The sequence below is a fragment of the Corythoichthys intestinalis genome, chromosome 2 (genome assembly GCF_030265065.1).
Source record: "Corythoichthys intestinalis isolate RoL2023-P3 chromosome 2, ASM3026506v1, whole genome shotgun sequence".
Taxonomy (NCBI): domain Eukaryota; kingdom Metazoa; phylum Chordata; class Actinopteri; order Syngnathiformes; family Syngnathidae; genus Corythoichthys; species Corythoichthys intestinalis.
Window position 1 is genome coordinate 56,031,621 of NC_080396.1, and position 26,999 is coordinate 56,058,619.

The 26,999-nt window shown below is 38.2% G+C and overlaps 2 protein-coding genes across 3 annotated transcripts in view; one reads left to right on the forward strand and one right to left on the reverse strand.

The window, feature by feature from the left end:
• The window catches only part of LOC130908976 (potassium voltage-gated channel subfamily H member 7-like), a 38,771-nt gene extending 16,362 nt beyond the window's left edge, over positions 1 to 22,409 (forward strand). The window contains exons 5-16 of one of the 2 annotated variants that reach the window (XM_057824973.1): positions 5,918 to 6,132; positions 8,739 to 9,164; positions 11,461 to 11,692; positions 11,762 to 11,929; positions 12,009 to 12,208; positions 13,739 to 13,991; positions 16,437 to 16,642; positions 17,696 to 17,780; positions 19,020 to 19,235; positions 19,422 to 19,584; positions 19,690 to 19,868; positions 21,253 to 22,409. In XM_057824973.1, coding sequence (XP_057680956.1) covers positions 5,918 to 6,132; positions 8,739 to 9,164; positions 11,461 to 11,692; positions 11,762 to 11,929; positions 12,009 to 12,208; positions 13,739 to 13,991; positions 16,437 to 16,642; positions 17,696 to 17,780; positions 19,020 to 19,235; positions 19,422 to 19,584; positions 19,690 to 19,868; positions 21,253 to 21,260 — 2,351 coding nt within the window. In that variant the 3' untranslated portion in view covers positions 21,261 to 22,409. The remainder of the gene's footprint in view (positions 1 to 5,917; positions 6,133 to 8,738; positions 9,165 to 11,460; positions 11,693 to 11,761; positions 11,930 to 12,008; positions 12,209 to 13,738; positions 13,992 to 16,436; positions 16,643 to 17,695; positions 17,781 to 19,019; positions 19,236 to 19,421; positions 19,585 to 19,689; positions 19,869 to 21,252) is intronic. The other variant, XM_057824981.1, reaches the window with a different exon arrangement.
• On the reverse strand, positions 22,312 to 26,687 carry gca (grancalcin). Its single transcript, XM_057824993.1, has 8 exons — positions 26,524 to 26,687; positions 25,753 to 25,968; positions 25,596 to 25,665; positions 25,481 to 25,524; positions 25,238 to 25,385; positions 23,570 to 23,683; positions 23,428 to 23,486; positions 22,312 to 22,744 (listed from the first exon to the last, which is right to left on the reverse strand). The coding sequence occupies exons 1-8, from the start codon at positions 26,545 to 26,547 to the stop codon at positions 22,718 to 22,720; spliced, it is 702 nt and encodes a 233-aa protein (XP_057680976.1). The 5' UTR covers positions 26,548 to 26,687; the 3' UTR covers positions 22,312 to 22,717.
• Positions 26,688 to 26,999: the final 312 nt, after the last annotated feature.

The window sequence follows — 26,999 nt, forward strand, 5'->3', positions numbered from 1 at the left end:
TGAAGAGATTCCCTCCGGGTGGCAGCGCCTGCCTGCGATGACATAGCTCCTAGTAGTAGGGAGGGAAGAAGTAGTTTTTCTTGTTTTTGTTGGCAGTTAACCCCTATCATTAGGCATTACCGCCATCTACTGGGATGGCGATTTGGCCACAACGCCTGCCCAGTTTTTAATTTTTTTTACGATAAATACGTATATAATGGCAACTGTTGACTTCTGTCGGAGCTTTGACTGTAAAATCCCGTTTGGTGTCGCATCGTTGCGCTGCCGATGATTGTAAACTTTTACAGCAAAGTTTGATTTTTGCCTCAGGTAGCTATCAGTAAGCTAAACCACGCTAGGCATTATGGGAAACGTAGTTTTGAACTGCTACGTTTGGAAACATGCAGGTTGAATAGTTTGTCAGTTTATTTCGGTTATTGTTTGTGTGCAATCTAGAACATTGAGAATATCAATTGAATGGGAGTAACAATTTCTCAAGGGCAGTTGTCGTGATGGTAATTTATAAGCCTACTGTGTGTATGTGTATTGACTGGACTACATTTCCATGGGTCTGCATTATATTATATATATATATATATATATATAGGCATCTTTGAGTGAACTTTGAGTAAAATTCAAGTATCTTGAGGCCGGGCTGAGTGTCCTCTTTTTTGGAAATCAAAATATGGTCACCCTATCTTCAATGAACCACATTTCTTTTTTACTTTGGCTTGGCGAGTGGATGTTTCGCTGCCTGTTCATTTCACCATGATAAGGGGTTGGCATTTGCGTCTCTTAACTCTGCCCCACTGTTGTCAGCTTGCTACCCTGTACGGCGCATGTAGGCTGGGCAATACACAAGCAATGTCAACGCTATGCTTGGCTGCTCTGTAGCGAAGTGAACCTTATCGTATCATTGGCTGGACACCTGTCACTCAACGAGTTACAACTAGGGTTGTTCCGATCATGTTTTTTTGCTCTCGATCCGATCCCGATCGTTTTAGTTTGAGTATCTGCCGATCCCGATATTTTCCGATCTGATTGCTTTTTTTTTTTTCCTGATTGCTTTTTTTTTTTTTTGCTCCCGATTCAATTCCAATCATTCCCGATAATTTTTCCCGATCATATACATTTTGGCAATGCATTAAGAAAAAAATGAATTAAAAAATCGGACGAATATATAAATTCAACATACAGTACATAAGTACTGTATTTGTTTATTATGACAATAAATCCTCAAGATGGCATTTACATTATTAACATTCTTTCTGTGAGAGGGATCCACGGATAGAAAGACTTGTAATGACTTTGTATATTGTGACTAAATATTGCCATCTAGTGTATTTGTTGAGCTTTCAGTAAATGATACTGTAGCCATTTAACTGTTCTGCCCAAACGCATGATGGGAAGTGCAACCATGACTATATGTAGTGGGACCAATTGATATATCTTCTCTGCGTTGGGAAATAACATAGGGTGTTAAGAGAAAGATCAACTACTACCGTTCTTCCCGACATTGCTTCCCACGATATTTGTAATTGTTGAGGGAGGGATTGTAAGGCTTTAGCTAATTAAAGAAAGGCTCCAAAGACTGCCAAAATTCGCTCTTCTCATTTTACGCTGCCTTTTAGCTTCATATATAGGTAAAACGGCGCCACTATAGATTGAACGTGACAATGCGTGAGTGGGTCGTGCAGCGCATGCGTTAATTGCGTTAAATAGTTTAACGTGATTAATTTTTAAAAAGTAATTAAGCCGTTAACGCGATAAATTTGAAAGCCCTACTTTAAGCCAAAACTCAAGACTCTGCATGAGTGTAAGACATTTTGTCTGTAACGTTATATACGATTAGAATTCATTAAAAAATATGTATATATAATAAAGAAAGGCATGATATTTTTTTGCCTTTTCCGATACTTTGAAAATGACGTGATCGGACATCTTTAGTTACAACGCAATTAATATGTTTCTGTTGAATTTTATTTTGTGCGCAGCATAGATTTTCTTGTGCACAGAGTATGTGCAAGCAGTGTGCGATTGCGCATGCGCGCAACTTAGAGGGAACATTGGGTGTCATATTTTGTTTAAACATTATTTTCTCCATTATCATACTTCTAAGAAATGAGCGATACTTAAATACTATGTGCAGCTGTCTTTCTCATGAAGGTTGTTTTACTAGGTGTACTGGCATTTTAGCAAACTCAAAATCATGCCAATACTGAGTACACCTTCGGAACCCGAATGTAGGCATAGGCGACTGGCAATGACCTGCCCACATGGATGGTTTTGGTTTGGTTGAATTATTTCAGCAGTTTGGCAAACAGTTCATTTTCCATGCAGCTCATGCTACAGCTTGCTATGGTAAAAACCGTGTGTCCACTAGCACTGCTGCTCTCGGCGCACCTTTATAGTAAAATACCTCATGACATTGGTTGTGCCTCCTGGTGGCAAAACAATAACAGTTTCAAAATAAACATTGATGCCGTGAATTGTTACAGTGAATATGGCTTCTACACTAGGTGTTGTCCGTTGAAGACATAGCTAAAGAGGCCTGATTGAGATAAATAATTTGGACATTTAGAGAAGGGACCCATACATTAGAAGTAGTGATAGAAGGATTCTGAACATGGAGCCACCAGAAGACAAAGAGGAAAAACAGACAGGAGATATATGGATGTAATTACAGAAGTCATGCTATTAACTATAGTTCTCAGTGGAATTTGTAGGAGATGAGAAATGGGAAAGGATGACTGATTGCAGCAACCTCTCCGTTACAACCTTTTAGATCATTCTTAGATGTTACTTGCAATGGTGTGATTTTCTTTTACATGTGGGCGCAGCATAATCACCATAACATCAGGGTGTGACACAGTTGTAGGTCAGTAAGTAATGTATATTCTTAACGAGAGCCATAAGGGTAAAGTAATGTCAGATCCAATTTGCCAAAATGAAAAAACTGAGTCCCTTGTTTCACATCTCCTCTGCTTGTCCCTTAACGCCTTATCTGATATTATTGGTGTCATCAAAGAAAATAGAAGCAATATCAAAGAAAACAAAGGGAAGCTTAAGATTCCTGCTTTTCCAATAAATTATTTCTGACACATTTGTTGCTTAACACGTACCAAGTGCACAATTAAAGCACGCTTGCTACGCAAAAGGCGCTGAATAGAAATTCTTTGATTACAGTGTGTTTGGGGGGGGGGGGGGGGGGGGGATGTCAGATTATCATGATAATGACTCTGGGCCATGAAAAAAAAACACAAAATGAGGATCAAATATGAAATAAAATAAATCAAATGAAAATGTCATTAAATGAAAGGTGGCCAGATTGTGGTCACTAATGTGACTGATGTTGGACAAAAGAAAATATCTTAAATTGATTCAAGTTTAGTCTCCCACAGAGCCATCTAGTAAAAATATTATTCCAGTTTTTATTATTAATAATAATAATGATAAGGCTGATAATAAATTAAATTTATACAGTAATAACTAAGGGTGTAATGGTACATGTAATAGTATTGAACCGTTTCGGTACGTGGTGCTCGGTTCGGAACGGACGCGTACCGAACGAGTTTCTGACGTAATATAACCCTTACTTTTGGAGGATCTGAGTCGATCGGGTTACAGTTTCTTTGTGTAGATTATATTTACTCCATCTTCTCTACTATAATGAGGACCAACACGGTAGGACTGTATAACCCAGAAACGTCAACGGCGCGACTACGTGGCCGCCGCGAGAACGCAGTGAAACGCGGGCGTTAGAGTCAATCAGCCAATGCACACCAGTCGCAGTGCGGCCGCGTGTTAGATGCGTCCCAGAAGCAGTTCAACGCGACGCACGCGAAAAGAACGGCAGAGTTTATTTTTTGATGCGAGACGTGACCCTCCTGCGTAAATACTACTACCGGTAGCTAGGATCGGGCCGGAAGTCACTCGTGTAAAAATACGGTGGATCCGGTCAATTTTCAAAATAACATGCAATTGTAACCTACTTTTTGAGTCCATCAGATCTCTTGAGTGGTAGATCGGGGCACAGTTGATCTGTCTTTGTTAATTTACTGCTGTCTTCTCTGCTATAATAATAACCAACATGGCCCCGTGTTCAATACAAAACCCTCCTACCACAACAAAACAAGTAGGAACTAATATTCGCATAGGAACTAAAGTTATACAACATAAAATATACAATATAAATGAATACTACATCACATTTGTAAAATATGAACACATAATAAAATAAATAATAGCCCATTTAAATAAAATACGTTGAAATGAGCTAAAACACCTGTAATTAAATAATAAGAATAATACACACATCCTGCTTAGACAATTAAATTTATTAATTTCTGTGTGGCGCTTTAATTCGAGAAAATCCACCAATAGAGCTTTTGAAAACCGTTCATAAGAAAAAAAAAGTTTCATTGAGGCATTTCATTTGTAAAATACATGTTAAAATCTTTGTCATTGGGATTGCTTTTCTCTTTAGCACAGGACTTCTTTTTTCTTCTTTCTTTCAGAAAGAAAGCTGACCAATACGCGGGGTCTGAAAGGCAAATTGTTATTGGATTATCTTTAAATACCCGCTACTTTTCGAGCAGAATTCTAGCTTTGTATAGGCTAATGTTCCTATTGTTGAAAGCACAAAAGTCTGTAATAAACAACTAGCACATTTATATTTTGCATTTTGTTTTCTTACTGTACCGAAAATGAACCGAACCGCGACCTCAAAACCAAGGTACATACCGAACCGAGATTTTTGTGTACCGTTACACCCCTGGTAATAACCTACTTAGGTTGACCCCATTATGTCAATACATGGTTCATAGTGAAAATAAATCTAAGTGATATGCAACATAATCAGATGGTAATAATATAGTAGTGGGCCTTTAAAGTCACTTTCTAAAATGCCACTTTCCCCTTCACCTCTAGTGCCCTGCACCTGGATGGCTGGTGGTATGGCTTAAACTGTTTTTCCTTCAAATGCATGTGTGCATCCTCAGCTGTCTGTACCGCTGTCCTCAATCACTATTGTATGGCCTTGGCAGGGTCAGGAGGGGGTGAGCGGACGATGCGGCTCATCTCTGTCAGCCAATGTTCACTTTTTGTTACTCATGTCTCTTGTGTTTTTTTTAATGGAGGTGAAGTACTGAATATTTTAGCTATGTGTAAACAAAGTAGAGTGGTACCTTGATTTACAAGTGTTCTTCATTCTGACTCCAATATTTCATATCAAATCAATAATTTCCATTGAAATACCATTAGTTCGTGCACTCACAATTCAGGTCTCTAGATTTTTCTTATCATATTTTTATTGAAAAGTAACACTGGATTGTATAAAAACATTATATTGTACAACAACGTGAGTGCCTTGATGATGGAAAGGTACTAGCTAGACAAGTGTAAGTCCATTTAACAACGAAAGCACATTGGAACAACTGTGTGGAAGGAGCGAGTGTGGCTTGCTGTCACTGAATGTGCGTGTTTTCATTTTGTATATGTGTTTGGCCATTTTTTACTGTTTAAAGATAGCTGAAGGCTGAAATTGTATTTTCTACTTTTAACTTGACCCTTTTTTTGTTTTTCACTCAAGCAGCGGCAAATTTGAAACTCGCTCTTGATTAAAATTTTGTCTCGCAATGCAAAGCACAACAACAGGGAATTGACAACATGTAACTGGAAAAATCACAATTAGGGGCACTTGTAAGTCAAGGTAGGAATGTATACTCAACATTTGGATGCTTATGTTGTTGTGTAAGCATCAGTGCTGTCCAACCTTGATGGTTCGGTAAGACTGTTTTGTCAGGTATATACAACATACAGTATGTTCTACCATCTGCATTGAAATGTTATTTAACAAACACTAGTCTTTATTGCCTGTATAATCAAAATCATAGATGAACATTGGACTGCCCTTTAACATCCATTTCCATTTCTTCAGGTCCTCTCATCCAGATAAAATCAAGTCTGCTCTGCTCCACCTCTGACTCTAACCTAAGCAAGTACAGCACAATCAACAAAATTCCCCTCATCACACTTAACTTCTCAGAGGCCAATATTGAGAATAAGTGCCCCTCACCTTCTTCTTCTGAGAAAACCGTTATTGCATCCAAGGTCAAAGACCGCACGCACAATGTCACGGACAAAGTCACACAGGTATGATCATGAAAAAACAAGCAGACGCATGCACACTACACACTACAGGCAGAAGGCTTTACGCACATGCCCTCTCCCAGCTAACTTGTAACCAAAAGCATCAATAAGCCCTCGGATAATTAATTTGCCCTGATACAAAAGTAAAAACAAAAATCGTGCTCCAAGAATCGAGAGATACTTGTCCATGCTCCATAGTCACCAAGTTTCAAGACAATCAGTTCATCAATAATGAAGGTGTAGGACTTCAAAGTTAGTGTCCACAAGAAGAACAAAAATGATAACTGCTTAAGTGGCAACTTGACATGCCTTCAGCTCATAAAAATACATAAACGATATACAGGAACTATTGGCAGGGTGTAGTTAGTAAACAAGCCTCCCGGGTACTCCCGTCGGTCCCCTCTCACATGCTACAACAGCCTTGTCATCAGAGTATTTCTGGATATGGCATGCCACAGGCCTATAGGTATGGTCCACCGTATACAGTGTGAAAAGGAAGGTAGACAATACTGTCCTCTGTGGCACCCTGGGGTTGCTCACCAGGGCTTGGGAGATATTGGTTCCGTATTGCAGCCTATCATTCAGATGGTTGACGATCCACTTGCAAAAAGTATGATCCACTTTCAATGAGGGGAAGCTCAAAACGTATCCGCCTGTCAGTGCTTTGTGACAGTGGAGGGGCTAAGTGGCACCCACTGCTCGGTAGGTAAAGAAACTAGAATGCCAGAAGTCAATTCTAAAAACACATGCAGCTAATACAAAAAAAAAAACAACAGAAATAAGCTTGATTTTTGCGCCAGTGTGTTTGCGAAGATGATAATGAAAGTCTCAGGTTCAACTCAGAACAACGAAATGAAACATGAACAATGACTAGCGCTAGTATTAATACAGCGAGATCACAGATTCCTTCATTTCGCTGTCAATCAAAAATGAATTCAGCTTCAGACAGATCATCCATTCATCATGCAGAGAACCAGAGCCAGCCGAGCCCTATCCACTGCCCATAGACCCAGGAGATGCACAGCTTCCAATAGGCGGTATAAACTAAGCTTGAGAACGACAAACTGATACGACCGGATATCCGGTTTTACAGGTGAGAGATACAGCTGTATCGATAGTAAAGTTACCATTCGACAGTAATTAGCCATTAAATATTCAATGAACCGATAGTAGAGATAGAATTCAGCTATCGCGAGCACAAGAATCGGCTTCTAATGCCTAGTTCAATGCATTGCTTAATATGATAATAATTTAGCTTTTACCTCACATGCTGCGCTTGTGTCATTCACCACACAGCGCACTTACAGTGGGGAGAACAAGTATTTGATACACTGCCAATGGGTTTTCCCATTGGCAGTGTATCAAATACTTGTTCTCCCCACTGTAGATTGTGACCCCCGTCGTGGTTGCCTCAACTTCCCATTCGTTTCGGCAGAAACGCTAGTAGTCGGCGTCATTACCTGATTGTCATGGGCGTGTCATAACAACGCGAGAGCTAACAAAACCACTGTAACGCACGCTCCGTAGCGTTTTCTTCACAGCCCAAAACGAAACTAATGGTGGCAACGAAGCAACATGCTAAAACAATGGACAGTTTGCGATTGATTTTCAACGCACCCAGGAAAACAAAAGTCGGACTTTGAAGTGATGAAGGCAGCCAGATCTGTTCGCATAGGACAGTGCTAGTGTGAAGTGGTACAGAGATGGTGAGTTTTTAACCCTGAAAAATAACCCACTACAATAGCGGAAAGGGCGGCATATTGTTTCCACGAAACGCAGTCTACTTAAACATGAACTTGTGAATCAGTTGATCTTCCTCAAGAAAAATCTGCCCTTCAAAAAAGATGTGGAAGCACAGGCATAAGTGAATGACTTTGCTGTGTATAAGGTTAAAGCAATAATTATAGACCTGTCTGTCTAAAATGCCATGTTTTTATTCCCCCAATTATACTAGTGGTAAAGCATAATTTATTATTTATTTATGATAACACTAGCAGGTTTCATTCTTTTTTTTCTAGAGCTGCTGCATATTTGCATATAATTAATATTTTATGCTTGTAAGATGTTTACGTTGAAAGTTTGCACTTAAATTACTTACCTATTGTATTCAAAACACCAGGAAATATATTAATTAAATTACTGCATTTTATTGTTGTCTGTCACTGGAGTTTTATTTTATTATCAATGCCATCCAACAAAATGATGGTCATATAGTAAGCTTTATTTTTTTTTCATAAAAAAATAAAACATAACATTGGTATGAAATTTTGTTGTTTAATTTCATCTTTAATCTTTTTTTATATGTTTAAAATACTGTACGAACACACACAACAAATGTTTACTATCGTATCGTTTTCACTCTGTATCGAACCGTATCGTTCTTAAACTGTATCGAATCGCTCGGTCTTAAAAATGTATCGTTTTTTTAATCGAATCGTAACCTGTGCATCTAGATACATATCGAATCGGCTTCATGCCAGAGATTCCCAACGCTAGTATAAACCCAGCCTTTCGCCAATGACTCATCTCGTTTTGCTGATTTTTTTTTTTCCCCACAAAACATGATTGTAAAGAGTTGTCATACTGTAATCAGCTTTCGCCCTGTCCAGGTTCTTTCGCTTGGTGCTGATGTGCTGCCCGAGTACAAACTCCAGTCGCAACGCATGGACAAGTGTACTATCCTTCACTACAGCCCCTTCAAAGCAGTGTGGGACTGGCTCATTCTGCTATTGGTCATCTACACAGCCATTTTCACACCTTACTCTGCAGCCTTCCTCCTTAACGACATTGAGGAGCAGAAGAGACGTGAGTGCGGCTACTCCTGCTCGCCGCTTAATGTGGTGGACTTGATGGTGGACATCATGTTCATCGTAGACATCCTCATAAACTTTCGGACCACGTATGTTAACAACAATGAGGAGGTGGTGAGCCACCCTGGCAAGATAGCCATTCATTACTTTAAAGGCTGGTTCCTCATAGACATGGTAGCCGCTATCCCATTTGACCTGCTCATCTTTGGATCGGGATCTGACGAGGTGAGATGCTAAATGTGCAGTGTATAGCTTTTCCCCATGACATCATATGTACCGTATTGGGCCGAATATAAGACAGTGTTTTTTGCATTGAAATAAGACTGAAAAAGTGGGGGTCGTCTTATATTCGTGGTCTAGACATTATACTCATTTACTACGCTAGATGGCGCCAGATATCATTAGAGCGATGTTCTGTCATGAAGATCTCAGCTACTCTCAAGTTTAACCAGTTTGCATTATTTTATTGCAATGTTTTTCCTTATTCAGATTTGTTTCAAGACTACAGTTACAGTTAGACTTCACTTTGATGGTTAATGCAGTTATTTCAATTTGTTGTTTTATCACAGTAGATTGGTTTATTTACATTTCAAAAACCAGAAGCCATTCATTTACGAATGTGATTGCACTTTAGTTTACATATTTAAATGTTCAGATATTAAGATTTGAATGAGGCAAAATAACATGCTTTTTCTCTCAAATATGTTGTTATAATCATTTGTTTCAGATGTACTGTAATCATTTTCTGTATAAAAATTAATTTGGTGTTCAAAAAATCTTTTTTCAAACTTGAGTCTTGAAAAAGAGGGGGTCGTCTTATAATCAGGGCCGTCTTATATTCGGGCCAATGCGGTACTTTCGGGTGGCAAAAACCGCGTGCGAGGTTTGTAACTTTAGAAACAAACAATTATATGTAATTTCACCAAAGCAAAGCTAGTAAGATAACAGGGTAATTGGATGAACACCATAGTTTGAATTTTTGAACGGTCATTTGAAGGAATGATGTTACGTGAAGGACTGTAAAAACTATTTTCCCCTTGAACACTCTAAATTGTCCATAGGTGTGATTGTGAGTGTTAAAGGTTGTTTGTCTCTATGTGCACTGCAATTTGCCCGCAACCTGTTCAGGATGTACTCCGCTTCCTGCTAATAGTTACTTGGGATAGTTTTCAGAAACCTTGTGAGAATAAGTAATTCAGAAGATGAATGAATGAATCCAAGATATGAAATGTTGTTACAGTGCTAACACTGACATTTTGAATCGCACTAGTCAATGTGATAATTACCCTTGAAAAAATTCAAAATCTAAATGTATCACAATAAATTGAAATCTGTTGCAAGTAATGTATTAAATCAACTCTGCTCATTTGGCCTTTGACCTGAGCTAACAGTTTCACATTGGATTGCATTTAATATGGCGGGTTCATGGCCAGGGGCAATCGAGCCCTGACCACGTAGTAAAAAGAGACATTTAACGATCTGAAGAGACACGCTATGTCCTTGTCAAATGGGCAACTGACTGAGGGACGTGACAATGAGAGGTGGTTATTTTTAGCTCCTACTAGTGGAAATACATGCTTTACTGCTTCAAACTGTGTGTTGGGTAGTGCTGAAATGGGTTTATTTTTAAATCCACTGTAATTTTGCGTGCTAGGGTTGCCTAGAGACCATTTCCCACAAAAAAAAAAAAAAAAAAAAAAATCTTTTTTTGGCATTGATTTGATTGGTGATCACATGGCAAACTAAGATTCTCTTTTATGATCCATTCCAGTTCATTTACATGATGCTGGCACTTGTTTTTATGATTCATTCGTAGAAATTTTAACAAGCAACGTTTAAGTGACACTATCTTTACTTTCATAGAAGTATAAAAAAGAAGTCACATTCACAGATTTTGCCCTAAGATAATGCAAATAAATATTTTCCATATTTACGATACGCACAGTTGTGAGAAGTTTTTATTTTAACATGTCAATTATGTTTGAATGTTGACATACTAGTATCTATAACATAACAGTATGCTGGATGTGGACAAATTGGATGTTCACCAGAGGCCACTGGCTCAGAACAGCTTGTGTTTGACCTATGAGGTTCCAGTTATTATTAACACTGTTAAGGTAATGTCCAATTGGGTGGCGGGCCGGTTTCATGCAGGTTTCTCTCCTGAAGTCCAATTCTCATGAATTGTTGTTGCATTAGGCAAGGCCTTGAATTACAGTAATCTCAAACATGCTGTATTTTAGTGTGCACTTATCACCAATTCACATATCTCCACCTAGAAAAAAGCTCACCTATGTCACCTACGTAAAAAAACCTTGACACCCTTTACTGCTTTCATATTATTAATGGTACCATCTTGAATAATTAGAAAGTAGTAACAATTAAGTTTAAAAAAAAAAAAAAAAAAGGATTTGCTCTATAGAAAAAGCACAGGCTAAATTTGTGAGAAACAAATGCGCTGGGTATTCAATGCTGAGAAATTTTTCTGAGTAATTTACACTGTCCTTGTCTTGCATTGCAGACCACCACTCTAATTGGTCTATTAAAGACAGCACGCCTTCTGCGTCTGGTACGCGTTGCACGCAAGCTGGACCGCTACTCCGAGTACGGCGCTGCTGTGCTAATGCTGCTAATGTGTATTTTTGCACTAATCGCTCATTGGCTGGCCTGCATCTGGTATGCGATCGGCAATGTAGAGAAACCTTACTTGGAGCACAAGATTGGCTGGCTGGACAACCTGGGCTTGTCCATAGGTAACTTTCTTGTCGGTTATATATCATGAAACCTTTGATATTATATAATGTTATGATTATCCATTCTAGGAAAAAAATACAATTACAGTGACCCAAGCTCAGGGCCATCCATCAAAGACAAGTATGTCACTGCACTGTACTTCACCTTCAGCAGTCTGACCAGCGTGGGCTTTGGCAACGTCTCCCCCAATACCAACTCTGAGAAGATTTTTTCTATTTGTGTCATGCTCATCGGATGTGAGTGACTTTCATTGCAAAAATGGGGGTTCTGTCTGAAATACTGCAGAAAACCTTCACTTGACTTTGTTTTTCGCAGCTTTGATGTATGCCAGCATCTTTGGAAATGTGTCAGCTATCATCCAGAGGTTGTATTCAAGTACGGCCCGTTATCACCTCCAGATGCTCCGTGTCAAAGAATTCATCCGTTTTCACCAAATCCCAAACCCGCTTAGGCAGCGGCTTGAGGAGTACTTCCAGCATGCTTGGACATACACCAATGGCATTGACATGAACATGGTATGAAAGAAGCGTTCTAGTTTTAGTGTGGCATGCAATTTACGCCTGTGAGGCTCACGGTCAGAGGTTCTGGGTTTTAGTCTGTACTCAGGTCTTTGTGTTAAGGCTGCATGTTACTTGTGTCGGTTTCTTGAGATTGCCTGGCGACAAGTCTAGTGTGTATCTATCTCTCGCCTCAAAGTCAGCTAGGGTTGGCTATAGCTCACTCACGGCTCGCCATACAGACGATATTATTATTATTATTTTTTATTTTTTTTAAAGCTAATTTTAATAGTCAAATAACTAATATGGGTAGGTCTCCCTGGGAAAATTTCAGGACCGATTATGATTATGGGGGATTGTTTTACAATATGAGTCAGTTGTGTAAAGCAAGCTGTTCATATTTTGGATGGACAGTGACATAAAAAATTAGTTTTTGGTGTCTGCTCTGTGCAACACACGTTCTCTGGTCATCATGTATAAAAACCTACACCTTGCTGCTAACACCAGCCAATTCCAAGAAACTTGGGGGGAAAAAAAGAAGAGGGCCCCTGGATTAATTTTTATTTCATACTACCCCATTTATTTTAGGAAAAAAATACTTTAATTTCGATGTTTCTATGTATAGTGACTGCATTTGTGTTCATTCCAAAAAGTCATGTTCAAAGAAATATTATTGATAGTACTTATTTAAGTCTGTCTTTTTCATGTCTGCCTCATGCCAAATGGAATGATTGGACCACTCTGGTAAGAGCAGGAGGTACATGTGTACAGTTTCTTAATGCTGCTACTGTTCATATAATGTTCCAGAGCAGGGCTTAATTTTTTTTTTTTTTTTGCATATTAGAATACTGTGGTTTGAAAGCGCAAGTAGAGAAATGATTTGATAAAGTAATTCAATTCATTATTCTAACTCATTATTGTAAGAAAAGGTAATGCCACACAAAACCACAGACAAAAGTCAGTCAACAAATATTTCAACATATGGTGGAAGTCTAAAACTAACAAAAAATTAGGACACTATAGCTTCTCAAATAGACATATCATTGTGTGTAAACACATTTCCACAAGAATGTGAATTACAATGCATAACTTCGATATTATAGATTACTTTAGCCCTTAGCTTTACTAGACAACAGCTACGTATGATTGCAAGAAAATAACACCATGTGCAAACCTGGCCGTGATCTTGGATCAAACCTCAATGTTGTGTTGTTGCATCATTAAATTTCTTTATAACAATGTACTACTGTATCATAAATTTTAGTTTAAAAGACTGATGTGGCCATTGTTTTTTTTAATGCAATAAAACGTAGTTTACATTTTTTGCTTCTCATTCCCTGAGATCTGTCTTGTCACAGGTCAATATTTTAAGCTGTTTATGCGACACTAGGAAGTTTTCAAGAAAGAAGAATGAACACGTGAAAATTGTGACATTTTTTCTGACTTAAAACTTCACCTTGATGAAATCCAAAGTCACACATAGCTTTTGCACAGAACATTAAAAAAAAATCTTACATTAGCTTTTACCACAATTCTGTGTGTTTTTAGGTCCTGAAGGGTTTCCCAGAGTGCCTGCAGGCAGATATCTGCCTTCACCTCAACAAGAATCTTCTACAGGGCTGTAAAGCGTTCCACGGCGCAACTAAAGGTTGCCTCCGGGCCCTGGCAATGCGGTTCAAGACCACACACGCACCTCCTGGAGACACACTGGTTCACAGCGGGGACGTGATCAGCATGCTATATTTTGTCACACGTGGCTCCATCGAGATCCTCAAAGAAGATATTGTTGTTGCCATCTTGGGTGGGTCTCAAACTATTAGAGATCAAATTTATTTACCGCCTGTTCACAAGACAAAATGTATCTCACGGAAACATTGTTAAACGCAGGACTCAGGAGACTGTCAGGGAGCTAGCAGAACCAAGGACTGAAGACTAACAATCCTTGATTTAATAACTAAAGTAAAACTTAAATAAAATCAAAATTTATTTAAAAAAACAATAAAATACAGTTCAAAACTAATGACCGGAGTCTGTTGTAGGTTCTGCACCCGAAGGACTGAAAACGTTCTTATTGTCCCAATATTTACCTTGTGAACTCATAACTTGAGTAGAATTAGCGGCTATTCCCATTCTTCCCTGTTTGTTACTTCAAACAAGTACTGTAATTTCCGCACTGTAAGGCACAATTAAAAGTCTTCAATTTTCTTAAAAGCCAACAGTGTGCCTTTTAATCTGTTACTTCTTATGTACGTGTATGGTTAATAATGGCATGATGACCATTTATAGATCTGAAGAAGGCATTTGATACAATTCATCATGACATATTATTTAATAAACTCCAATGTTATGGAAATAGAGGAATAGTGCTTGAATGGGTAAAAAGTTATTTTAGGGGGAGGCAGCAGTTTGTCAAATTGGGTAATAATTCCTCATATTTGGATGTCATGTGTGGTGTGGTGTCCCCCGGGGGTCAGTGTTAGGCCCCAAATTCTTCCTTTTGTATATAAATGATATGTGGAAGGTTTCCAAGCTGTTGCAGTTTGTGTTGATGACACGAATATTTTTCACTCAGGGGATATCATATTACAATTGCAGGAGGAAATAACAGAAATGAACAAATTGAAAATATGGTTCAGTAATAATAAATTAGATTTTAATTTAGTGAAGACAAAAATAATATTTGGGAACTGTAAAAACGATGCAAAGTCAAAGATAATAGTAGATGGGATAAAAATCGAAAGACTACATGAAATCAGGTTTTTGGGGGTACTTATTGATGAAAAAATTAACTGGAAACAAATATATACAGGGCAAAATTTCACAGAACATTGCAATAATAAATAAAGAAGGTATTACATTCCATATCACTCCACACGCTTTCCGGTTCACTAGTCTCTCCTTACTTGCCATACAGTGCCGAGGTATGGGCCAATAATTACAAAATTTGGCTATATTCAGTAAAAGTTCTGCAGAAAAGGTCATTACGGATCATACACAAAGCTGGTTATCAGGATCATACAAACACACTATTTTTTAAGTCAAAATTTCCCAAGTTTTCTGATATCGTACAATCCCAAACAGCACAAATAATGTTCAAAGCAATTAAAAAATTATTACCTCAGAATATTCAGCAGTTGTTTACAAACTATGAAAAAAGTTAGAATTTACGGGGATATTGGGACTTCAAAAAAACCCAGATTTTGGATAGAATTTACGGGGATATTGGGACTTCAAAAAAACCCAGATTTTGGATGACAAGTTTTTGCGTATCAGTATGTGGGGTGGAACTACTGAAGAAATTTAGTGTGGCTTTAGAAGAATGTACAAATATGGGACAATTTAAGAAACTATATAAAGCTATGATTTTCAAAACATATAAGGATGAGGGAGATATGGATAACAACTAGGCTGTTGTGATTATTGTGATATGGAATATTGCGGTTATTTGTTTTCTGGGCTGATTTTTGGACTGGGCTTTTGCAAGATTTGTTTATAGGTAACACGTAGGGTTATATGGTAGGATTGCATATGTGTTAAATGAGAATGTATATGTTTAAATGTAAGGACTGGAACTGATGTCAGGACTTAAGGAAAATAAGTAAAATAAGTTTTACTTCTTCTCACACCTTTTTTAACACTCATATTTTGTTCTTCTTTTCTTTTGATTATTGTCACCGATTATTGGTACCTAATGTTGAATATTCGAAATAAACATGTTCAGTCAATCAATGACATTCCCTTTAGCACAGCTCCATCTAGTGAATGTGTAACACAACTTCTACTACTACTGCACCTTATAATGTGGTGCGGTCTTAATCGATCAATAAACCTGCTATCATTCCTAAATCATATAAGTGTAGCAACTATTCATGCATGCATAACTGATGCCAGTACATAGACTGTATTTGTCATGAGCAAAAATCAAATGAAAAGCAACAAAAAAAATTATTTTGGCTTCAGATCTTGACACCTGTTTGGCTTCATTAGAAACTGTGCAGAGAGCATACTGTCACTATCACTAACATTTCTTACCAGGAAGCACTGGATGAACATGTAAAAAAGCAATGGGGCAAAGGTGGCATACAGTATGTGGTTGATATCAAGGATCATCTCACCAACACAGACTCAGAAAATTGTGTTGCAAAGCATCCAACACATGACAAAATACAGCAGCAACTGCAAACAACATCATTAATCATTAAAAAGTGTGACCAAGTACCTAATCAGTCAACCTTCTTGTCTGCAGGCAAGAACGATATCTTTGGCGAAATGATCAACCTCTACGCCAAGCCAGGGAAATCGTGCGCTGATGTGCGGGTGCTGAGCTATTGCGACCTGCACACCATCCAAAGAGAGGAGCTCTTGGAGGTTCTGGACATGTATCCAGAATTTGCTGACCATTTTATCACTAACCTGGAGCTGACCTTTGACCTCGGTGATGAAAATGCCAAGGTAGCAAAAAGAATAGGATTGGTTTTACTATGAAGTTTCATAATGAACACACACACACGCACATAAATACACATCTGACACGAAACACACATTTTCAATGCACACCAGTGTTGTTTTTTGCAGCACGTTTCATTTTCTGTCGTAGTTTTTTTGACTAAAATACTTATTTCATATTTTAGTTATTTCAAAATGTGTTTGTTTTCGTCTAGTTTTAGTCAACGAAATCTGAAATTTCGTCTAGTTTTAGTCATGAGTTACTCAAAATGTTTTCATCTGTGAAAGTTTTAGTCCAAAAATAAAGGTATCCAAGAATTTCAAATGAACATAGACAGACAAGCACATATTTTAGCATCTACAAGGACAACACCAACTTTGTGATGTCAACACACTAAGTAGGAAAATCAGTACATTACTTTCATCATTTAAACCCATGACGTCTGGCAGTGGGAGTCTGTTTGAGCTCTGTACTATGGAGCTCGAACAGGCTCTGGCAGCCTATTCTAGCTACATAACATGGACTATACTACAAAAGGCAGTTGCATCGGGGACGCCATTTCTTCTGTTGAGGGCGCACAGCAGTGATGTTGCACAACATACCAGCCCGTGTGATTGGCTCTAAATGAGGGAGATATCCGATTGGCTGCAGGTGGGCTTAGTTTAGAAGAAAAATGCATGTTTTTCTCGGCTGTGTGAAATGAGTCTGAAAAAGATCCATACACTCGTGAGTCGTGATTTCAATTTATAAGCACATTATAAATGCAGGTAAGACAATTCAAACACACATTTGATGAATGTGTATTTCGTGTGAAATGTGGACATAAATCCCAAAATGTGCGTGTTTCGTGTCAGATGTGTGTGTGCATCGAGAATGTGTTTCGTGTCAGATGCGTTTGTACATTAAAAATGTGTGTGTGTTCATTATGAGACCGTTCTAGCTCCATAGACAACAGTCCATCCCAAACTAATTGAGGCTATCATTCAAACATGTTTACCTTTTGAGTCTTATTAACAGGTATTATTATATTGTATTTGATTTATATCACCTTTCATCAGACGCCCTACCAACAATACACCGATTCCAACATGGATGCAACAGTGTGTCGAAGAAGAGTGTCATGCATAAGGAAATCTTCCAATGGTATGTTAGATCCGACCTTTCTCCCCTTTGGTCAGAGATTCTTGCCAAAATGCGAAGGGAAATTTTATTACATATTGAGCTATATGCCAAATGAGTATTATGTTCCTTTAAAAGTTGATATATTATGCAAATTTTATTCTTTGATTGCTTTTACACAAATATTAGGGTAGCCCAGTCCGCTCGCCAAATGTGTAATGAAATACCCAAGCAAATATTTTGTTTGTCGTTAATTTGCAAAAATGTTTTCAAAATCTGTGAGCAATTCTGAAAGAAATAAAAATACTATTATTACTAATTATAACATTTTTTTTTCATGTAAAAGCAGTATCTAGAGATTAAAAATAAAATTTTCAATAAAAATTAGAGCTGCAGTTGTCGTTAAGGTGCCTCAAAAATAAAGTCCTAAAACAAACCTGGCTTCTATGTATTTTCATCATCGTATCAACTTCCACCGCAAAAGTATTTCTGTAAAAAATGTGAAAATAATTTTCTTCAGAGAAAATTTGTCAAATACGTTATGACTGGGATCAAAGATTTTTTTGATGCCATTTTGACTGGGAGACAGAGATCACTGCCAGAACTCCTAGTCAAAATGAAACCCAGTAATTGGCAGCGATTGAGTTAATCAACCAGCCTTGAATCTTGTATAAAGTTTCTTTAGGTTTAGGTCAGCGTTTCTCAATTATTTTCTGTTATGGCCCCCCCCCCGCACACACACAGAGGAAGAAGTAAATAACCCACCCCCTCATTTTCTGTCGCCACTGTAAATAGTATCATTTGTCTATAAAAGTATTATAAGCACACCTCTGCATAACATTGTTTCCTTGTTATCTTTCAAGAAAAAAAAATATATATATATATATAAACTTACAATTAAGTCTAACTGTATTCACATTGTTTTTTGTTTTGTAACATATAAAAAAAAAAAAAAAGCGCATCAATTAGCCTGAATTAAAAACAAAACAAAAAAACAGCACATTTTTTGACTATTTGATACTGACAAATAAAATGTAATAAAATGAATAAACAAATACATAAAAATAAATTCAAACTGATTAGTGACATTAACTCGGAGTATATATGCCAAACAAAAATTCATAAAACAAAAACAAGTATCATTGGACAGAGGGACAGTTTTTATTTTTGCAGCACTCATATCATCCAGCATGACCATTTGAGAAGTACTGGTTTAGGTCTTGATGATTTAAATAATTCCTGATATCTGCAATTTTTTTCAAGGCGGTCAACAAAAGGAGACACTGGCAACATTCAGCAAGCAGCAAGATTCTGCCACTAAAGGAAATAAAGACGAGGAGGTACTTGAGGAGACAAACAGGAGGGAGGAGGAAGAGAAACACAAGTATTGGTGTTCCAGCACGCTGGGCTACCCTGTGGTAAAAGACCAACGCTTTGGTGTTGGCCTCAGCAGTTCTGAAGATGACACGCATGCAAAAGGTTGGAATGCTTTCTCAAGCATACTTTACCTCAGTGTCACTCAAGCAAAGATTTTAACAGAGCACAAACATGTTTTTCACTAAGTCAAATGTCCATTGATCAAAGTTGATCTACTTTACAAGAAGAGAACTGTAACAGCGAGTCTCATAAGACTTAGAAGCTGTTGACAATAACTGTTTCCAACAGAGCTCCTCCAAGACGACTGGACACATACAGGCTTTAACATTGAGGAAAAGCAATCATCGTTGTGCCAGGCAACTCCAGGTGATCAGAATGAAAGTGGTATGACGTACCTCAGCTACATGGAAGTGGAGCAAAGACTTGACAGGCTGCAACAGCACCTTGACAGGTGCGAGAGGGAGGGAACTGAAGTTCTAAAAGTGCCCGGTGGGATATTTGTGCTTATCTGACTACATGAAATATCGAGTTTTATGCCATTTTATTATGCCCATAGGCTGGAATCTCAGATGACGGCCAACATACAGGCCATCCTCCAGCTCCTCCAGAGGCCAACTACAGCTTTTCCGCCTGCCTACAGTACCATCCTGCCCAGAGGATCAAAGGTTGACCATCAGGTTGTAGCTGGCCATTCAGATGGCTCCCAGACTCGGTCCTTCGACACTTCCACCTCTGGTAGACTACACTTGGTGTTCTCAAACTGTTTTCCAGGACTCCTCACAAGGAGATTTTTAGGATATGAAGGCTTTTTTATTTATTTATTCATTTTTAAAAAATAGTATATTGAAATAATAGTTACACTATGAACATGACCTCTGAAAATCTTTCAATTGAGAAAATGTGCACACCGTCTAGTGATGGTATATGACTGTGTTTAGAGTGACATAACAATTAATTTTAAACGTGTGTGTGTTGGACGGATGTTGGATTCAACATACTTTAGAACTAGGCCTGCATAACATATCGTTTGAACATCGCCATCGCAATCTGCGCATGCGCAATAGTCCCATTGCGGGACGTGCATTTTTTTTTTTTTTTTTTAAATGTAAACTTTTTTCTTCATAAAAGCAGCAATTGTGCAGAGACAGATTCCTGAATCTCTTTTATCCACACCAATCTTCATCACTCCCAGATACACGACCTTAGCCTGGATTAAACGGTATTATATAAATACTAAGGATGTCCTGATCGCATATTTTTGCACCCGAGTCCAAGTCACCTGATTTTGAGAATCTGCCAATAACGAGTCCCAAGCAGATACCGATTTATTTTTATGCTTTAACGCTCACAAAAAAACAAACAAACCCAAAAACAGCCCCTCACGAATACAGTGAATCAGTTGCCACAGCACACATCAGACTGTGTACCAGGCTGAATGATGATTAACAATGATTGACCAGATCAAAGCTACAAACTAGGTCTAAACCTGTACAAACCCTACAAAACTGGTCAGATCAAAGGAGATAGATAAAGAAGGAGATAACATCACTGAGGAAGGATATTTTGGAAAGTACTGGCAGTTTAGTACATTCAATATGACAACAATCACCTGTCTTCTGAGCAATTAGGCAATGTGGCAAGACGGAAGCAGGGTTTTACCCAAATGGATGTGGTATAATCATATCTGGTCCAATGAATTCAAGGTTGAACTTTTTGGCCAGAATTCATAAAGGTATGCTTTGGTAATCTCAATTGACCAAAAGATAAACATTTCCTCTGAGTAGGATGTGGGGCGGGGTTGCTAAAATTGCACCAGACCAGCCCTAATATGCATATATTCGCAACTACATTTCAACTGTTTTTTTTTCGTTTGAATTGGACAGGTTATAGGATACATCAATTGTGAGAAAAAGTAATGAATAATTTTTCACCGTATCAATTTCAATTTATATCACAATTACCGTGGGGTTTGAGCATGGATTTGAGAACTGTACTCCTAAATGTCACTGGAAATCTTATTTCTTAGTAGCCATGATGTGTAATAGAAAAGATTAATGGAGCCAAATTTGAGTTACTTACATTTAATATTTATCACATTCCACTTTATTCTCTTTTTCAGACCTGTGAGCCAGAAAAGGTTGTGCTCCACACACAGATGCTGCAAAGTGTGAACACAGCTGGACTGAAGCAGACACTCCCACTGGGAAGCGTGTACTTTGTTGAATGATGCCAGCATTCCCTGAGGTTGTCTTTCGATTAACAGCCCTAGCTGCCCTATGTCACCGGCAGCTCATTACTGTTGGAACTCCATTGACCCGTTTCTGACCTGCTATTTCCTTAGTAGCCCTCCCCAACAATCCCAAGACGGCCAAGGACATTTTCTGCAGTTTGACTCAGGGTTGAAGAAGTTGAATATGCAAAGGAACATAAAATGACTTCCATTATTTTACACAATATCCCTTCCTAGTTGTAATTTAGATTTCTCAAGTTAATTTATATACTACAGTATAGAATGCACATGTACAGTATAATTACAATCTAAGTGTAATTCAATTACAACACTGTCTGTGACATAAGATGGGCATGTTTTTTTGTTTTTAATTTTATTTTTTTAAGAGTGTTTTTGGAGGTAATGCTAGTAAAGTAGAATATGCTTTTCTATTTGTCTTCCTCACAAGGAACATCAGCTGAAATTCCTTTATGGGCATATTTGCTTAGCACTTTTTGAGGTTGACTGCACTTTTAAAAGTATAAAGGTTGAAACTTGCCAAGGAATTTGTTGTATATTTCAGTGTGCATACTTGATACCATATTGCCACAACAACTGTACATTTACAGTACAATCTTGAGGGGTTGCATCCCATAACACAAGCCTAATGACAGCAAGAATGTTGACTTGCTTTGTTGATGGTCACTTAACAAGGTCTAGGAATATTCCCACATCCAATAACCACTAACAGTCTGCCATTTCTTGACACTGTTAGAGCAAGGGCCAAAAATTTCAAGTACGTTTATAATTGAAGCTGGAATTGGTTTAACTATATAACACCACAGCAATGTCATAACAAGCAAGTGGGTTTATGGAGACTGAAAAAGCATCCTTTTCAATTGCGTGAATATTTTAGGTCTTGCATTCATAGTTATACAGTATGCAATGCTTCAGTTTTTACAAATAATCTGAATGTTTATGTTCTTTAATGGAATTTGACAAATTGTACAAGTGCACTTGAAAAATGCACAGTTGTAAAAAAAAAAAAAAACAATAAACACAATGCATACAGGTTTCATAAAACTGTGTGATTAACAAAATAGAATCTCTTCTACAACATTTGTTAGATATTTCATATACCAAATCAATGTCCAACCCTTGGCTCCACACATTCTACGATGTGTACACCTATACATGAGCAAATACATTGTTAAGGTTATAGCAAGCTATACAGGCAACAGGGTGATATGTCTTTAATTCCACCAGGAGGCTAACTGGCCACGATTTGTATTGCTGGACAGGCATTGGTCCAGCGGCAATCCCTGATCGGCTCACCGAAGGAGTTTGGCCTCGCTACTCCGCCCACCAGCAGTGCTTAAATCGCCATTGTGCACAGGATAAACTGCCACAAAAGAAAATGTAGGATTTACAATTAAAGACAAAACATAACCCTGAGGCTGGTTTAAAGACAATAATACCAATTTTACAAATCAGGGAAGCATCTAAAATGCAACCCTACAAGGGCGCAATGCAGCCCTATCAACTAACCAAAGGAAAAGGTCAAAACAACTGCTTAAAATAGGCGACAGGATGTATGTCCCAATTAAAAATGGAGACAAGTCATTTTTGTTTTCACCTTACTATTCACGACAGTTTAATGATAGTTAGCAACCATAATCAGTTTTACAGCCAAAAGCTTTGGCATGTAATGTTTAGTCTGACGTGCAAAGCGCTCTATATTTCTTGAGATCATTCCATCATGAGGATTCTTAAGAGATAATTGATTTTATGGAAAGGAACCAACCATGCAAAACCGAAACGGTTCATTGCATCCAGTAAGTGTTACACTCCTACGGCTAATGCAGTCTCGTGTGAAGAGCTATACAGTCTCCATAGTAAGGAGAGTGGGGAGGCAAAGCAGCGACTATATGGGTTGAGTGTCAATACTTTTGCGATCAAACATCTTATCCGGACACAACCATTTCAGGATCGAAACTTCGATACTTTTCAATACTTTTGACACCCTAAGTCCTAGTGATTTAAAAATGGCACGCCAAACAGATTTGGAGCGATGATGTGACTTACATCGTCATAGGTGAAGTGTACAGAACCTTGCTGCATTCTATCTCTCCTTTTAAAATGATCTGCAAAGGGTATACACATGCATTTCAACATCATTTTTTTGGAGAGGTACAATTGGCCCTTTGTTTTAATGTGAATTTGGTACCTGTGAGCGCACGGAGCTTGACACAGCAGGCCACGTAGTCGTCAAAGTAAATGCGCCCACCTTTATTGTAGCGCTTGATGATGGCGTTCAGAGCCTGAGGACTGATGCGGTATCCTAGTTTTAACAGTAAAAAAAATTTTTTTTAAAGTTATACAATGGTTCCAAGACTGACGCTTAAAATTCCTTCTGTAACTAAACTCATCAATTTGGATTCAAATACCAAATAATTTTTCCCATTCAAATGAAATAAATTTCCATTGGTTTATTCCACCCTCTAGAAAATGTTTCTAAATCATCCAAACAGCATGATACTGAAATACAATAGAAATAGAAAAATACAACAAAATTTGGAGGATAAAATAAAGATACTGAAAGTTTAAAGTGAAATAAGGCTAACATCACATTGTTTGGAGGTATTCAGAGTTAAAAGTTCACTGTCAGAATGCATATAAAACTTGAGATTCCACAATATATACTTTACTACCGTATACTACCTTACTATGCTTTACAAAAGATTGTGCTAAGCAGAGACCATTCTATTTTGCTTCGACACATTTCAGTCAGCATTAGTGCATGGAATCATGAGTATATTATGTAAATAACAACAACAACAAAAAAAGATACAATGTTAGTGCTCCCCCTGCCCCAATAATTTTAAAGAAACATGTAACAAAATTGATCGTTTCTGGGAGGCTGAAACAATTGAATGGCATTCAATTCATTTCAATGGGGAAAGATGATTCAAATTTAAGAAAATGTGTGAAGGGAAATGAAAAATAGGAGTTTGGCCAGTATCCCAGAACCGAATGTGTTGGACCTGGGAGGTTTTACAATACAGTGAAATCCTTCAATTTTCCTAGCCCAGCTGCACATGATGAAAATAGCCAAGCTAAATGAAATTTCTACCATCACGTCAACAAGCCACCAGATGGTGGTAAAACAATCTTTAGAGATAAGACATGGCTGAGCAGAGCACAAAAAACCCTAGGCAAATTAATATAATATACAATGGTAACTTTACTTACGAACGTCTCTACATACAAAATTTTCAAGTTAAGACACGTCTCCACAGGAAAATATTGCATCTTGTGAGAAGAGAAATTTCAGAATAGGAAAGGAAGAATTACAGTATGGCTGGTACTCACAGCTCCCAGTTTACTGAACATAACATACTTATAGCTGCTCTGCCATTGGCTATTGCCGAGCATTCCAGGCATCCAATTGACTAAGAGGGACCTTTACTGTATGTGTATGTGCGTATCCCAGCGCCGTCTTCATTCGCCCCTTATCTTCAGTCAGCTTTACATGAGTGTATTACCTTTCATTCTTTATTCTTAGTTTTATACATTATGCACAACTCCGATTTTAGGTTTATTGTTCCATAATCTAATTGTAATATGTATTTGTTGCATGTTTTGATGCATTTTATGCATTATAAAAGATTTATGTCTGAGTTTGGGGGGGGCTTGGAACGGATTAGGGCATTTACATGTAAAACGCTATTAACGGAATTTTCAGGTTATGAAACTAGTTTCAGAACCAATTATTTTCGTAAGTAGAGGTACCAGTGTATATATATGTAAGGGTTTATTCACTTTATTTTGATGCTGTTACATTAATGTCAAACTTCCTGTGTATAGTTAAGGACAGAGCTCATCAGTTTCTTACCCATAGAGCTAATTGCCTGGGTCATTTCATGGGGTTCAACAGTGCCACTTCTGTCCCGGTCAAACATTGTGAAGTTCTGCTTCCAGCCGTTCAATGCCACAAAAAGCTCCTTGAACTCATTAAAGCCCATCTTACCTGTAAAGTCCCTCTGGTGATGGCTTTGGTGAAGGTTAAACAGCTGATAATGGGAATGTACATTGAATTTACCAATGTGGTTACCTACAGTGACAATCCAAAGGATACATCGAGCATCGCGATCATGATTCTGCATGTCTCCAGGCTAAATGCTGCAACATGAAACAAATACAAATTAACAAAAAACAAGAACAATTTTGCATTAAGAGGGAAGGCCACTTACGGCTGTAGGTTCCAGTGAATCCAGCTTGAGTTAAACATCTCTGCAGCTCTACTGCATCCACTTCGCCATCCTGCACAGAATTGATCAAATTGTGCTGTACTTTCAGTATGTCTGTTAACTAGTGATCCAGTTAGTCTCATTGCGAAGTATTAAGTACCTGGCCAGCAATGGCTGTGAAGTAACCCCACACTGGATCATTGACAGCAGGGCCTGCAGTACCATAAGCCGGATAGACTCCTCCATAAGGGGGGAAACCACCAGCCTGGGGAAGTGCGCCTCCCATCGGGCCTCCAATTGGTCCACTCATGTTATTGGGTATGGGTACCCCCATTGGTCCTCCAGGCATTCCTTGGCCTGGCATTGGACTGCCATACTGAGAAAGGAAATAGACCAATTAAAGAGACACTCCAGTGGAAGTCAACATTACCATTTTTAAAAAGCTCCCAGCTGCATTCAAGTGAATTGTGGAATACAAAATAACTCAATACGAAGACTACCACTATGGATGTGCCAGTTTGTTTCAGAGGTAGAAAAGTGTGATTTGGGGGGAAATAAAATACCTGCTACTTCCTGTTCGATCACGCAAAAATACAGCGCCTAATAAGGTCATTCTCACGCGTTGCCGCCGTCAAATCACGATCGGCGACATGCGTCGACAAGAAAAAAAAAAAAAAACACACACAACGTAAATGCCTAAAGTTACCGTTTTATTAATTGACTAGATTTGCTAAAACAGCAGGAGCTTTTATTGTGCTTTATCTAGGCATTGTTGTGTGTTAGCGTTACACGTTCACATACAAACTTTTACTTTTGGTTCAACACTACAGTTTACCGAGTGCGATTTTATTTTCAACCCGGAGTTGTTAAGGATTATATAGTCTAAACACAGACATTAGCCATTTAGCGTGAGAGCATTTAAAGTACTCACCCCACCGTATCCTGGGTATGCCATATGTGTGGGTAAAGAAGAAATTTAGTACGAATCAAAACCTGTTGTGAATAACTCAAGCGAGACAGAAAGTTCCTCCTTCCGGTAACTCGGAGCCAGTAGCGGAAATTCAAGCTAATGGCTGGTGACTCGCCCTGCGGGTTGGGTAAGTTTTCGACTCGACACCCTGTTCAACGCAAACATGTACGTCGATGCGTCGCCATATTGAATGTGGCAAAATAGAACCCAGTGCATCTACACGGGCTGTCTCTCTCTCTTTTTTTTAAATACCCTAGCGAATACCTTTGCTATTACCATATTTATTTGCTTTACTTCGTATTTAAAAATATAAATTACTAATGATAACAATCAAACAATGGCGTTATCTAATTATGCTCCTTTGACCAGGAGAGGGCATCCTAAGTGCAATTTCCGTTCAATGGACGCAGTATTTTTGGGGAAGATGATCAGGGTTT

Coding starts and splice junctions, on each gene's coding strand:
- gca (XM_057824993.1), bottom strand. CDS start 26,547: ATGGCATACCCAGGATACGGTGGG. Junction 25,386..25,480: donor TCATGATCGCGATGCTCGAT/GTATCCTTTGGA, acceptor AGCCATCACCAG/AGGGACTTTACAGGTAAGAT. Junction 23,487..23,569: donor CAAGCTCCGTGCGCTCACAG/GTACCAAATTCA, acceptor TACCCTTTGCAG/ATCATTTTAAAAGGAGAGAT.